Source organism: Trachemys scripta, chromosome 2 (genome assembly GCF_013100865.1).
Source record: "Trachemys scripta elegans isolate TJP31775 chromosome 2, CAS_Tse_1.0, whole genome shotgun sequence".
In the NCBI taxonomy this organism is placed as follows: domain Eukaryota; kingdom Metazoa; phylum Chordata; order Testudines; family Emydidae; genus Trachemys; species Trachemys scripta.
In genome coordinates this window covers 238,092,548-238,105,944 of record NC_048299.1, presented here as the reverse complement: position 1 = coordinate 238,105,944, position 13,397 = coordinate 238,092,548, and the positions used below count along the sequence as shown (strand labels likewise).

The window sequence follows — 13,397 nt, the reverse complement described above, 5'->3', positions numbered from 1 at the left end:
ATATGTTCCTTTCTATACGCATCCGAAGAAGTGGGCTGTAGTCCACGAAAGCTAATGCTCTAATAAATTTGTTAGTCTCTAAGGTGCCACAGGTACTCCTGTTCTTTTTGCGGATACAGACTAACACGGCTGCTACTCTGAAACCTATGTTTTTATAGAGGTTCACATTGGTAATAATGATAAAAAAAAAGAATTTTAACAAACCTAATAGGTTAATAGTATTTAGGCCCACAGATCATCCACGTAAGAAAGAAAACCAGAGAACCTGTTTTGTTTCACAGGAGGCTGTGTGCATGGAAGAGAGGTGCCTCCATAGAAGTCAGATCACGTCAGAAGCACTTGTCTTTCATATTATTTTTCTACTCTCCTCCTCCCCAGTGAATTAGAGCACACTTTATGGGAAGCACCTTAGTTTGGCTAAGTGTCCAGATCTGAACTGAGGACAGGAAGGGAAAGGGGCACTGTCAAAATTACTAGGACTAAAAATGGACCTGCAGTGGCAATGGGACATTGAAGTTCTCACCTGCAAGGCTCATATGTTACGATTTTTTCCCTTAAGCCTGCTGTTGGTGCATGAAGCATTTTGTACTGTATGATGGGATTGCTGCCATTTGCTACTCCATCTTTGAACATGTTTTTGAGAAGCACATGTTTGGATAAAAGAACAGAGTATTTGAATATAAAAGCTGCTGATCTTTGGTACTTAATTTTCTAAAACAGTGTTTTATTTTTAATAGCAAGAATCTCAGAACCATTCCAGAAGCAGAAATTGGATTAGCAGTTATCTTCATATCTATGGAAAGATATTGTAACCCTCAAAACCAGCTTGGCATACGTAATTTTATAAACTTTGTTACTCTGCGGGGGGAGGGGAAGGAGAGGGATGTGTGTGTGTGTGTGTGTGTGTGTGTGTGTGTATATTTTGTTAGTAGTATTTATTATTTGTATTACCATAGAACCTAGGAGTCTTAGTCCTGGCTGATTATCTTAGTTTAAGCAAAGGAGGCAACATATGTCTTTGTATACAAAAGGGTCAAGTAATACCTATTGGCCATTTTCTTTTCAGGCCTATCATTGTTTTTAAAATAAATGTTCTTTTATTTTTTCCATGTAGTATTTTATGCTTTAATGTTTTTGTAATTTTTGCACCAAAGATTATCATATTTATAGATGTAAAGAAAAAAGCAGATACTGACTTAAAATCAGATATATTGTGCAGTGAATATACAAAAACGTATTAAAAGAATGTTTTGAAATCCACATTTTTAAATGGCACACAGGAACAATATATATGTAATCTGCTTATTCCATGCTATCCTGCACCCTTGGAATGAGAACAGTAGTGCAAAGCAGATGAAGGATGAACAGTAGAAAGTAAAAAGAATAAAAATAATAAGAAATGAATGGGTTTATAATGCAGTTCCTTATTTGCACTTAAAGGCATCAATCTTTTTAAAAAACTAAAATAAAAATTCAGAACAGTAATAGTTTAGTTGGCCTGAAAATGTAATAGGGAAAGGTCTAGACTTCACAGGTTTGGTTTTCGGTGTTTTGTTTCCAAGCATTAGCATAAGAACAGCCATGCTGGGTCAGATCAGTGGTCCATCTAGCCCAGTATCCTGTCTCTGACAGTCGCCAGTACCACATGCTTTTGGCAATTGGAGGTTTAGGGACACCCAGAGTGTGAAGTTGCATCTCTGACCATCTTAGCTAATAGCCATTGAGGGACCTATCCTCCATGAATTTACCTAATTATTTTTGAACCAGTTTATACTCTAATATATTGCATTGTATTCACTAATGCATTAAGAATCTAAATCTATGCCAACCGATCATAGGTTTTTCCTGTTTTCCAAACGTTTGTTTTTTTGGGAGGGGTGGGGAGTAGGGCATCAAGTTTGGGACGTGGTTTAAGGGATTAAAATAGTATGTGTTTTGTATTATATTAATAACCTAAGCTATATTTACAGGTTTAAATTACATGCTAGTCTATGTAGTTTTTGAATTAAACAGTAAGTCCTAAAATGGTAGGTATTTCTGGGTCACTGGTGTATGTTTTGAGTGCATTCAGGCAACGAGGCTGAAGGGTGAGGGTGAAATCCTATTCCCACTGAAATCAGTGTGATTTCTGTCATTTGCTCGAAGGATGAGATTCCACCACCTCTCTAGGTAACCCATTCCAGTGCTTTCACTTAGTGAAATAGTTTTTCCTAATATACAACCTAGACCTCCCCCACTGCAACTTGAGACCATTGCTCCTTGTTCTGTCATCTGCCAGCACTGAGAACAGCCTAGCTCCATCCTCTTTGGAACCCCTCTTCAGGTAGTTGAAGGCTGCCATCAAATCTCCCCTCACTCTTCTCTTCTGCAGACTAAATAAGCCCGGTTCCCTCAGCCTCTCCTCGCAAGTCATGTGCCCCAGCCCCCCTAATCATTGTCATTGCTCTCCGCTGGACTCTATCCAATTTGTCCACATCCTTTCTGTAGTGGGGGGCCCAAAACTGGATGCAATACTCCAGATGTGGCCTCACCAGTACAAAATAGAGGGGAATAATCACTTCCCTCGATCTGCTGGCAGTGCTCCTATTAATGCAGCCCAATATGCCATTAACCTTCTTGGCAACAAGCACACACTGTTGACTCATATCCAGCTTTTCGTGCACTGTAATCCCCAGGTCCTTTTCTGCCGAACAGATGCTTAGCCAGTTGGTCCCCAGCCTACAGCAGTGCATGGGATTCTTCCATCCTAAGTGCAGGACTCTGCACTTGTCCTTGTTGAACCTCATCATATTTCTTTTGGCCCAATCCTCCAATTTGTCTAGGTCCCTCTGGACCCTATCCCTACCCTCCAGTGTATCTTCCTCTCCCCCCAAGCTTAGTGTCATCCGCGAGCTTGCTGAGGGTGCAATCCATCCTATCATCCAGATCATTAATGAAGATGTTGAACAAAACCAGCCCCAGGACCGGCCCCTGGGAAACTCCTCTTGATACCGACTGCCAACTAGACATCGAGCCATTGATCACTACCCGTTGAGTCTGACGATGTAGCCAGCTTTCCATCCACCTGATAGTCCATTCATCCAATCCATACTTTTTTAACTTGCTAGCAGGAATACTGTTGGAGATTGTATCAAAAACTTTGCTAAAGTCAAGATATATCACATCCACCGCTTTCCCCATATCCACAGAGGAATCATAGAAGGCAATCAGGTTGGTCAGGCGTGACTTGCCCTTGGGTGAATCCTGGTTGACTGTTCCTGATCACCTTCCTCTTCTCCAAGTGCTTCAGAATGGATTCCTTGAGGACCTGCTCCATGATTTTTCCAGGGACTGAGGTGAGGGGAGGCTGAGCAGTCTATAGTTCCCCAGATTCTCCTTCCCTTTTTTAAAGATGGGTACTATATTTGCCTTTTTCCAATCGTCCGGGACCTCCCCCGATCACCATGAGTTTTCAAAGATAATGGCCAATCACATCAGCCAACTCCCTCAGCACCCTCAGATGCATTAGATCTGGACCCATGGACTTGTGCATGTCCAGCTTTTCTAGATAGTCCTTAACCTGTTTTTTCACCACTGAGGGGTTCTCACCTCCTCTCAGCAGTCTGGGAGCTGATCTTGTCTGTGAAGACCAAGGCAAAAAAGCATTTAGGACTTCAGCTTTTTCCACATCATCTGTCATTGGTTGCCTCCCCCATTCAGTAAGGTTCCCACACTTTCCCTGACCACCTTCTTGTTGCTAACATACCTGTAGAAACCCTTTTTGTTACTCTTCACATCCCTTGCTAGCTGCAACTCCAATTGTGATTTGGCCTTCCTGATTTCACTCCTGCATGCCTGAGCAATATTTTTGTACTCCTCCCTGGTCATTTGTCCAAGCTTCCACTTCTTGTAAGCTGCTTTTTTGGATTTAAGATCAGCAAGGATTTCACTGTTAAGCCAAGCTGGTCACCTGACATATTTACTATTCTTTCTACACATCGGGATGATTTGTTCCTGCAACCTCAATAAGGATTCTTTAAAATACAGCCAGCTCTCCTGGACTCCTTTCCCTCCCTCATATTAGCCTCCCGGGAGATCCAGCCCATCAGTTCCCTGCAGGAGTCAGTCTGCTTTTCTGAAGTCCAGGGTTTGTATTCTGCTGCTCTCCTTTCTTCCTTTTGTCAAGATCCTGAACTCGACCATCTCATGGTCACTGCTGCCCAGGTTGCCACCCACTTCTACTTCCCCTACCAATTCTTCCCTGTTTGTGGGCAGTAGGTCAAGAGGAGCATGGCCCCTACATGGTTCCTCCAGCACTTGTACCAGGAAATTGTCACCAACACTCTCCAAAAACTTCCTGGATTGTCTGTGCACTGCTGTATTGTTCTCCCAACAGATGTCAGGGTGATTGAAGTCCCCCATGAAAACCGGGGCCTGTGATCTGGAAACTTCTGTTAGTTGTCCGAAGAAAGCCTCGTCTACCTCATCCTCCTGGTCTGGTGGTCTATAGCAGATGCCCATCACGACATTACCCTTGTTGCTCTCGCTTCTAAATGTAACCCAAAGATTCTCAACAGGCTTTTCTCCAGTTTCATACTGGAGCTCTGAGCAATCATACTGAGCTCTTACATACAGTGCAACTCCTCCACCTTTTCTCCCCCACCTATCCTTCCTGAACATTTTATACCCATCCATGACAGTGCTCCAGTCATCTGAGTTACACCACTAAGTTGCTGTTATTCCTATCACATCATAGTTCCTTGACTGTGCAGGACTTCCAATTCTTCCTGCTTGTTTCCCAGGCTTCTTGCGTTCGTGTACAGGCACCTAAGATATCTAGTCGATTGTTCTACTTTCTCAGTGTGAATCAGGAGACCTATCCTGTTGCACCTTCCTCCTTGTGTTTCCTCCTGGTATCCCACTTCCCCACTTATCTCTGGGCTTAGGTCACCATCCCCTGGTGAACCTAGTGTAAAGCCCTCCTCACTAGGTTAGCAAGCCTGCCTGCAAAGATGCTCTTCCCTTCCTTTGTTAGGTGGATCCCATCTCTTCCTAGCACTCCTTCTTCCTGGAACAACATCACATGGTCAAAGAATCCAAAGCCCTCTCTCCACCACCTGCGTAACCGCGCATTTTCTTCCACAATTCGATGGTCCCTACCTGGGCCTTTTCCTTCAACAGGGAGGATGGACGACTTGTGCCTCAAACTCCTTTAACCTTCTTCCCAGAGCCACGTTGTCTGCGGTGACCTGCTGAAGGTCATTTTTGGCAGTATCATTGGTGCCCACGAGGAGAAGTAGGAAGGGGTAGCAGTCCGAGGGCTTGATCAGTCTCCGCAGATACTCCGTCACATCCTGAATTCTAGCTCCAGGCAAGCAGCACACTGCCTGGAGTTGTATGTTAACTATTGAATCTGTGTGGATTTATAATTAAAATCAGTTAACAGTAATAGTACTGTAATAATGGCTTATACATACACAGAGCCACAGGAAGAATGCTAACTTTTTAATTGTTCCATATGTTCAACTTGCAGCTAAACAGCCAGTTAGTCCAGGATCAGCTATTCTGCATCCAACCCTTTCTCAGAGTTCAACTGTAGATGAGTCCATAATGCCTGTTACTACAAGTGATAGAGCATATGTAGCTGACACAGAACCAGAAGAACCATGGTAAAGTACACCTTGAAATAGTTTCCTAAGTTGATGTCTATAAATAAGGCTATTACCATGTCAGAGGAAATTTGAGCCAGTTATAGACTCGCCATAGTCAGTGGGGCTCAGCATTTGAGGCGGCACTCCCTAACTTGCAAAAGTAAACTGTGGTCGCTATCCACAGTGGTCCAACTTCTGCCTTGAAGTGATAGGGTACAGCAAGAAAGCCAGATGGGGCATCAGGTTTGACACTAGAAGATGCAATTGGTGATGCAGCAGATCTGATTGGCTCTTTTAACCATGTTCAGAATTCTAAAGCAGTTTCATAATTATCTAGATCATCTATTCATAGCAGGTATTAATAATAATTTATATAGTTTCCATAAGTGTTCGTTGTATACCACAGGTACAGCTGCATTACTGTGGTGCTCTGTAATGTGTATGCTGTTTCTACAATGATTGCCTGTATGTTTACTTAGTATTTTTTCCTCCCTTTTGTGTAGTATGGAGATAAGCGGAGAGAAGACAGAGAAAACTCCCAAAATGGATCGAAGAGACCAAATGTATTCACAGAATATAACCAGTGTAAAGGAGACTCCCAGCACTAGTGGCAGTGTAAATACAGGGACGGTATTACCCAGGATGCATAGAACGCTTGTGGTTGACCAAAAAAGTCAACCCCTCTCACCCTCTAAAATTTTAGGAGTTAATAGAAATAGAGAGAGAGCTTCACAGCAAGAGTCTAACTCCATTAAACATTACTTCCAGGCAGCTCCAAAGAAAAGGTATGTTCACGGAAATTCTTTTTTTTTTTTTGGGTGGGGAGGGAGGCATTTTTCATATTGTCAGATGGTGCTATTTTTGTTTTAGAAAGTAATTTGTTTTAGTTCAAGGGGCATACATTTTATTCCCAATGTAGATTTTACTACCTCACTAAGAAATTGAATTCCTCTATTCATTTTTTATTTTAAACTGGCCCTTTCTAGGTATCTGTTTCCCCAAACAGAAAAGTGTATGCTAAGGTTGCTCAGATTCAAATCCCAACACAATCGTGAAAAATGCAGAAAATCGTCAGTTGAGGCATATAAATAAAGATTGCCTTAACTCCCAGTTGTATTATGCAATGTTCATGCAGGTGGTTCATCTCTGTAACAAACTCCCATGGATACCTAACATATAGCTAAGCACAGTGCACACAACCAAGTACTCTAAACGCGTAAGCAACATTACAAAATCAAAATGAAGAAAATCATCACTTGTGGATTTTTGGATTCATATTCAGTCATTGTGTGTTGTTCATTTACTGAGATTATCATGTTGAAAAATTCTTTGTTTCTTTCTGGCTAAGGGAAAGGATTGAAGAGGGAGAAACATCTGTACCTAAACTGGCAAAGATGGAGGAAAAATCATCTCATCTTTCCAGTCAAACCCAACCCACAACTTCCTTGATGTGGAAAAGTAAAGTGGAACAGACTCAAAAGGAACAATTTACCTTGGATCTGAAAACAAACCTTTCGCCTGTAGATACAAGCCTAAAGCTTGCAATAGAAAGTAGCAAATCAGAGAAAGATAAAACTGTTACTAAAAATGTTTCCAGTGAAAAGCCTGCATCAAAGAAGAGAAAAGAGTTAGGTGATTTAGTTGAGGATGCAGCTACACTAGAGCTTGTGTTTGGGAGCAAAGAGCTGGATTGGGAAGCTGAAATGGGGGATTGTGGTGAGGAGCATGGAACCAATATGCAGAAAAAAAGACGTTTGGAAATGAAGGGGAAAAGGATTGAAGAAGAAAATGTAATTCAAGAAGAAGCCAATAGGATATTGGTAAGTAATGTTCTTTATTAATCACTTGTTATGGACCTGATCCTGCAAGTTACAGCATCATTGGAGGAGCCTGTGCAGCAGCATCTTGCAAGATTAGACTGTTAGCACAGAGACAAATGCAGCTTAAGAACAGATACCAGCTTTGAGCAGTTTGAATGCATTGTATTAGCTCTCATGCCGTTATAAATGAGCAGTAGGTATAGTCTGGGGCTTCTATGTAAACATTGTGATGAATGAGTTAAAATACACCTCTACCCCAATATAACGCTGTCCTCGGGAGCCAAAAAATCTTACCGCGTCATAGGTGAAACCGCGTTATATTGAACTTGCTTTGATCCACCAGAGTGCGCAGCCCCCTCCCTCCCCCGCCCCCCCAGAGCACTGTTTTACCGCATTATATCCGAATTCATGTTATATCGGGTCGCGTTATATCGGGGTAGAGGTGTATAGGCTTCCTTGCTCTCCAGAAGTCACTATCCTGTAGTGTTTTTAGAGTTTATTTCCCCAGATGGAGGCACTTTGTAACTTTAAACTGGCATCAGTTATTTACACTTCATACTTTCTTTCTGAAGTTGTCAATTTGCTCTTGTTAAAAAAATACAGCCTTTGTAAGCAGAACAGCTAATCCTTTTCCTGTCCTGAACAGAAGTTTTTTAGTACAGTGTGCAGTTATTGTTATTAACTGTTATGCTCCTGAATTCCCAGGAGAAACTGTGTCAAGTTCCTTTCCAGCCAAAGAATTTCTGTAACTGTGTGTTGGGTGTCAGCAAGATGATATATTGTCAGATCATTATGTATTCTTAGCATTCTCACCTAATAGCTCTCAAATAGCTACGCCCCATATGTGAAACAGAGACACTAAGCTGCATAGACAGATGTCTGATCTGATATGGGGTTAATTTCTTCACTATTTTTCTTAAAGTATAAGTATATTGCAGCTTAAATATTTTAGCAAACTTTATGGGTTTATGAAAATCACTGTAAGTGATGAGTATCTGAAACATTTTGGTTGAATGTAAACAGCTCTTGTGACTTTTTTCTCTTTTTCCCCCTTTGGAAATATGCCTCTGTTTGCCACAGAGATTCTTTCCTAAGTAAAGCACTATCCCATTTTTGCCCCCCAAACATGCTCTTCTGTATGCTGACTCCATATATCAGTCTTTGTTGGGCTGCCACAGTAAATCAGACACTTGTATGCACAATAGTAAATTAACTAATGTTGCTCGCCAATGAAAACTCCTTTTCTGGAGGTACATTCTGAAGTTTTGAAAGCATGGCACTTGGAAAATCCAAGAATGTGGCAACAAAACTAGTCCCAGATTAGCATGCTGTGACCTTTAGCTAAACAACAGATATTGGACACACAGGTTACACAACTTTTTTTATCTTCAGATTGCAGAAAGAAACAAGAGTTTTAAATGTTCTTATTTAACATTTATATAGCACCATAAATTTATACAAAACTTGTAGAAATGTAAAACTGTTCTTACTTGGGTGACCAGATAGCAAGTGGGAAAAATCATGACACTTTTTTTTCCGCTGGGGGAAGGAGGAGGAAATATAGTTGCATATACAAGACAGCTCGTAATATTGGGAATCTTGTCACCCTAGTTCTTACCCCAAAGAGTGTATAATCAAAGTTAGACAATGTGATTGATGGCAGCAGGCAAATGGAGGAATAAGGGTTATAACAAATAAGGGCTCATGTGATTGATTGTACGGTTATGAGCTTGTGATTACTGACTCTTTTAAATTTGAGATTGAAGTAAAGTCCTAGAGGAAGAATAGAAGGCACTGGATGTTTGGTCTAATTAAAAATAAGTTACTTGGAGGAGGACAAGAGAAGATGCTTGGGAGAAGGATATTATTAAAAGCATAGGGGACAAGTGTGTGTATGTGGCGGTGGTAAGGGAGCAAGGATTCGGTTTAATTGACATAGTGGTAAAAACACCACAAGTTGCTGAAGCTTAATCTACACTGGTGGGGAAAATGATCTAGTGTAGACATGGCCTAAGTGCTGTAATAATAATAATGGAATTTTTTATTTGCGTCAAATAACTCTCCACATTATGCAGAAAAGAATCCCCCCACTTCACCTATATTATGGAAGGTCAGCACCGAAAATTACTTGTTTGTTGAAATAAAGGAAGCTGATGACATTCACCTGAACGAGAGCACTTCTAAAGTTTCTTTAGACATAGTGACTAAAGAATTTATTATAAGCTTAATTCTTCATGTGGTAGACAAGTTCTTGCCTGATAACTGTGGCCTGGAATCCTTTTTTTGTTTGTGTCCCTTTTCAGAGGTCTGATACGTGTTTTTGGACACTTTCTGGAATCTGAGGGTGCAAAGTCTGATTTGTACTGAGATTCTGGTCATGTGGCTGAGGTAAAAGTGTAGACAAGGCTTTAGTTTTCTGGTGTGAAAGAACGTTTGGTATTGAGCCAAAAATGACGGGGACTTTTTATAAAAGGCAAAATTTTAATCTAATCTGACCACTTGGGCCACTGCAAGTAAACACTTTAGGAAACGTTGAGTTGATACTAGCACCTTCCCCACCTGATTTTTTCATAACAAACATCATTTGTGACCTCAACACACCTTTATAGCAGAAATAGAAAAGCCTTAGAGAAGTTATTAGCTATTGAGCAAAATTGTGATGTGTAGTATTATGCTTTCCCTTCTTTAACTACAGGCTGTGAGGAGACTAGCCTTGATCCTAATCGCGATTGCTCCCAAATTGACACTTACATTTAGTTGTTTCCTGACCATGAACTCTGGGATATACTTTAAAATAGAAAACTCAGAGTTTGATTCATACCTGAAAATTTAGTGATTTTCATAATCCTTACTGGTATGATTTTAGGAATTATGAATTCTTAAGGAAAAACACTTGTTTTCTTATACTAAAAAAGGTAATCTGAACAAACCAGGGACAGTGGTTTTATTAGAACAATGCATTGCTAAAGTATATGTCCAGGGTATTTTAGGGTTTTTTGTAAATATGCAGTCATAATTTACATTTACAATGATTGCTCTTTAAAATTGTTTGGTCAAACAGCAGGAAAATGAACTTGGCACTGTTCCAACTTCAAAGAAGAAAATTGAGATTAAGCAAGAATCATCAGTTTTGGTAAGAAACTAGTCAAATAAATGTAAGCAGTACCTAGCATTAGTTAATACTCAGAAATGTGAAGGAAATGTATCACAGTTTTTTGCTTTTAAAACTAAGTTCATATGTGTGCAGTGGACATAGGAGGGTTTGATGAATGAGGGCTTATTTAAACATAAAAGTTGTACCGCTTTAACTATATCAGTATATAGTCAAAGACGTACAGGTACACCACCAACTTCTCTTATGTGGATGCAGTTACATTGGTATAAAAGTGCTTATCCCATGTAGATTATTACCATAAGGGAAGAGAGATAAATACACCAGTAGAAGTCATCTTTTATATTGGTGTAACTGTGTCAATAATAGGGCTTTCAGTGGCATAAAATTATTACAGTAGAATAAATCATACCCTTAACCAAAATATTATTATTAACCGTGTTTATTATGGTAGTCCTATGCCAAGAATAGGCCCTCCTTGTGCTAGGTGCTGTACAAATAGTAGTAGAATTCCTGTCCCAAAGAGTTTATAATCTGAATAGCCCAGACAGACACAGGGTGGGTGAAGGGGTATAACACACAAGCAAAGTAAAAATATGATGGCAGCAAATGTCATATTGGTTCCATAATTTTGAGAGGTTGGAAGATCAGCTAATTAGAGGGAAAATGAAGGAAGAAGGGGCACTGAAAGAAAGGGTGTGTGTGGAGGACAGGGCAGGGGAGAAGAAGTTAAGAGAGTAGGTGTGGAGTGAAGATGACGTGAAGAGATCATGAGGGGGAGAGGGTTGAAGCAAACAGCCAATCAGCACAGGGCAGAGAAAGTCCAGTCAGAACCGTAGAAAGTTGTTTGAATGTCCAAAGGTCCCTGATTTGGCTGCTTCTGCAGCTGCTCCTATGGACTGGAGTCTCTGGGTACATCTACACTGCAGCTGGAGATGTAATTTCCAGCTTGGGTAGATGTACACACGAGAGCTGTGATCAAGCTGGTTTGCTAAAAATATCAGGGTAACCATGGTGGTGCAGACAGCATCACGAGCTAAGCGCCGGCATACAGTCCCCTCTGAGACACCAAGTATGTACTCAGTCGACTAGTCCAGTGGTCTGCAAACTTTTCCAGTCGCGCCCACCCCCTTACCATTAAAGGAATCTGTTCGTTGTTTCCAAACACTCACACACGCACACACACTACTGCACAGCCAAGGCCTCCTCTGCACCGAGCTTATTCTTCCTTCCAGCCAGTCTTTCACTGCTAGGGCAGGGCCAATACCTTCTCCTCTGCCCCACCCTCCTCTGGTTTTTGAGGGTGGGGGAAACCACATGTGATGGTCTCTGGGGGGCGGAGCCAGAGCTGGGCACGGAGCCTGCTGGGGGTGGAAATTGTCATGGCACACTGATCCACAGGCTGGGTGGCCCAGTGAGGTGAGTCGGGGTGGAGGTGGCGCTCTCTCCCCTTCTCCCCATGGGGGCTGGCCCAGGCCCTACTGCACGGAGCTGGCACTGTGTCAATAATAGTGGCATCGCCACTTGCCCCCCAAATGTTCCTCTGGGTGTGCCCCACAGTTTGCACACCACTGGTCCTAGCTCACAATGTTGTTCACACTGCAGTGATTACACTGCTATTTTTAGCATGCTAGCTTGATCAAAGCTAGTGCTTGTACATCTTCCTGAGCTGGGAATTGCATCTCCAGCGGCAGTGCAGACCCAAGTCCAAATCTCGTTCCTCCCTGCAGTTTTTCCCCCAAAGCCACATGGCAAGGGGGAGGAACCACCTGGGTCCGAGTTTCCTCAGAGTGGGGGTAACACTTAAGTTTAGCCTTAGTTTACTAGAAATCTAGTTTTAAATTTTAAGCCTTATCTAGACTGTTATGTTCTGAGCTAATATCTGCCTTCCATTTCTAACCCGTCAAGGGTACATTCTCTGATCTCTTAAAAATAGGCTCTTAGTTTACTGAACAACTTGAAGTTCTCCTTTCCCCTTTTTCCTCTCACAAGAACACTGACGGACTTCAAGATGTCTCCAGCAATCTGCCCAGCAGACTCTTGTTGACTGAATTTAGATCACTGGTTGTTAGCCATCCAAGGCCAAATAGTCTTGTTGCTGCACAAATCAATTATAAGCAACTGAGCAACTTTAAGAAATTCAAAAAGGTGAGTGCATATTTTAAACTGCCACAAGATGGCACTGTTTGAAATAGCTATGTAAGTGCTGCTAATACAATAGAAATGTTATTAGATGAAAGGCATTCTTAGAGATTCTACTTCCACTTATATTTTATTAACTTACTGTCACCATTGTGGTAAAGAGCAAAATACGGTGGCTATTTTTGTATTAATTTATCAGACAGATACCAGAGAAGGTCACCTCCCACCCACAGGCAACCCATGGTGGGGCATGCGGAGGCACGTGCCCCCCAGATTTGCTCCTTGCCTTGTACTGAGCATGCTCACATGGACTGAGCATGCCCTCACCCGCGTCCTCCCCCCATCAGCAGGCACGGGTCGTCTCTGCTCCCACCAGATGATTACCTAGAGACCTGTGTTCTTTTTGGAGGCTTGTGCAGTTCTTACTCAAACTGACTCATTAAATGATACTGTGATCTTGAACAGTATTATAGGGTTACCATACGTCCGGATTTTCCCGGACATGTCCGGCTTTTGGGGGCTCAAATCCCCGTCCGGGGGGAAATCCCCAAAAGCCGGGCATGTCCAGGAAAATCGGGAGGGCTCGGCCGGGGCCTCTTTGTCTGGGGTCGGCGGTGCGGGGCCGGTGCGGGGCTGGGGTCGCGGTGCCGGGGGCATGGTGCCGGGCCGGGCGCGCGGTGCCGGGCCGGGGGC

The 13,397-nt window shown here is 42.2% G+C and overlaps 1 protein-coding gene across 3 annotated transcripts in view; it reads left to right on the top strand.

The window, feature by feature from the left end:
* NBN (nibrin) overlaps nt 1–13,397 on the top strand; it is a 62,106-nt gene that overhangs the window by 36,797 nt on the left and 11,912 nt on the right. For all 3 annotated transcript variants that reach the window (XM_034763238.1, XM_034763237.1, XM_034763239.1), the window contains 6 exons: nt 738–835; nt 5,513–5,648; nt 6,134–6,415; nt 6,979–7,450; nt 10,512–10,583; nt 12,555–12,710. In XM_034763238.1, the coding sequence (XP_034619129.1) occupies nt 738–835; nt 5,513–5,648; nt 6,134–6,415; nt 6,979–7,450; nt 10,512–10,583; nt 12,555–12,710 (1,216 nt within the window). The remainder of the gene's footprint in view (nt 1–737; nt 836–5,512; nt 5,649–6,133; nt 6,416–6,978; nt 7,451–10,511; nt 10,584–12,554; nt 12,711–13,397) is intronic.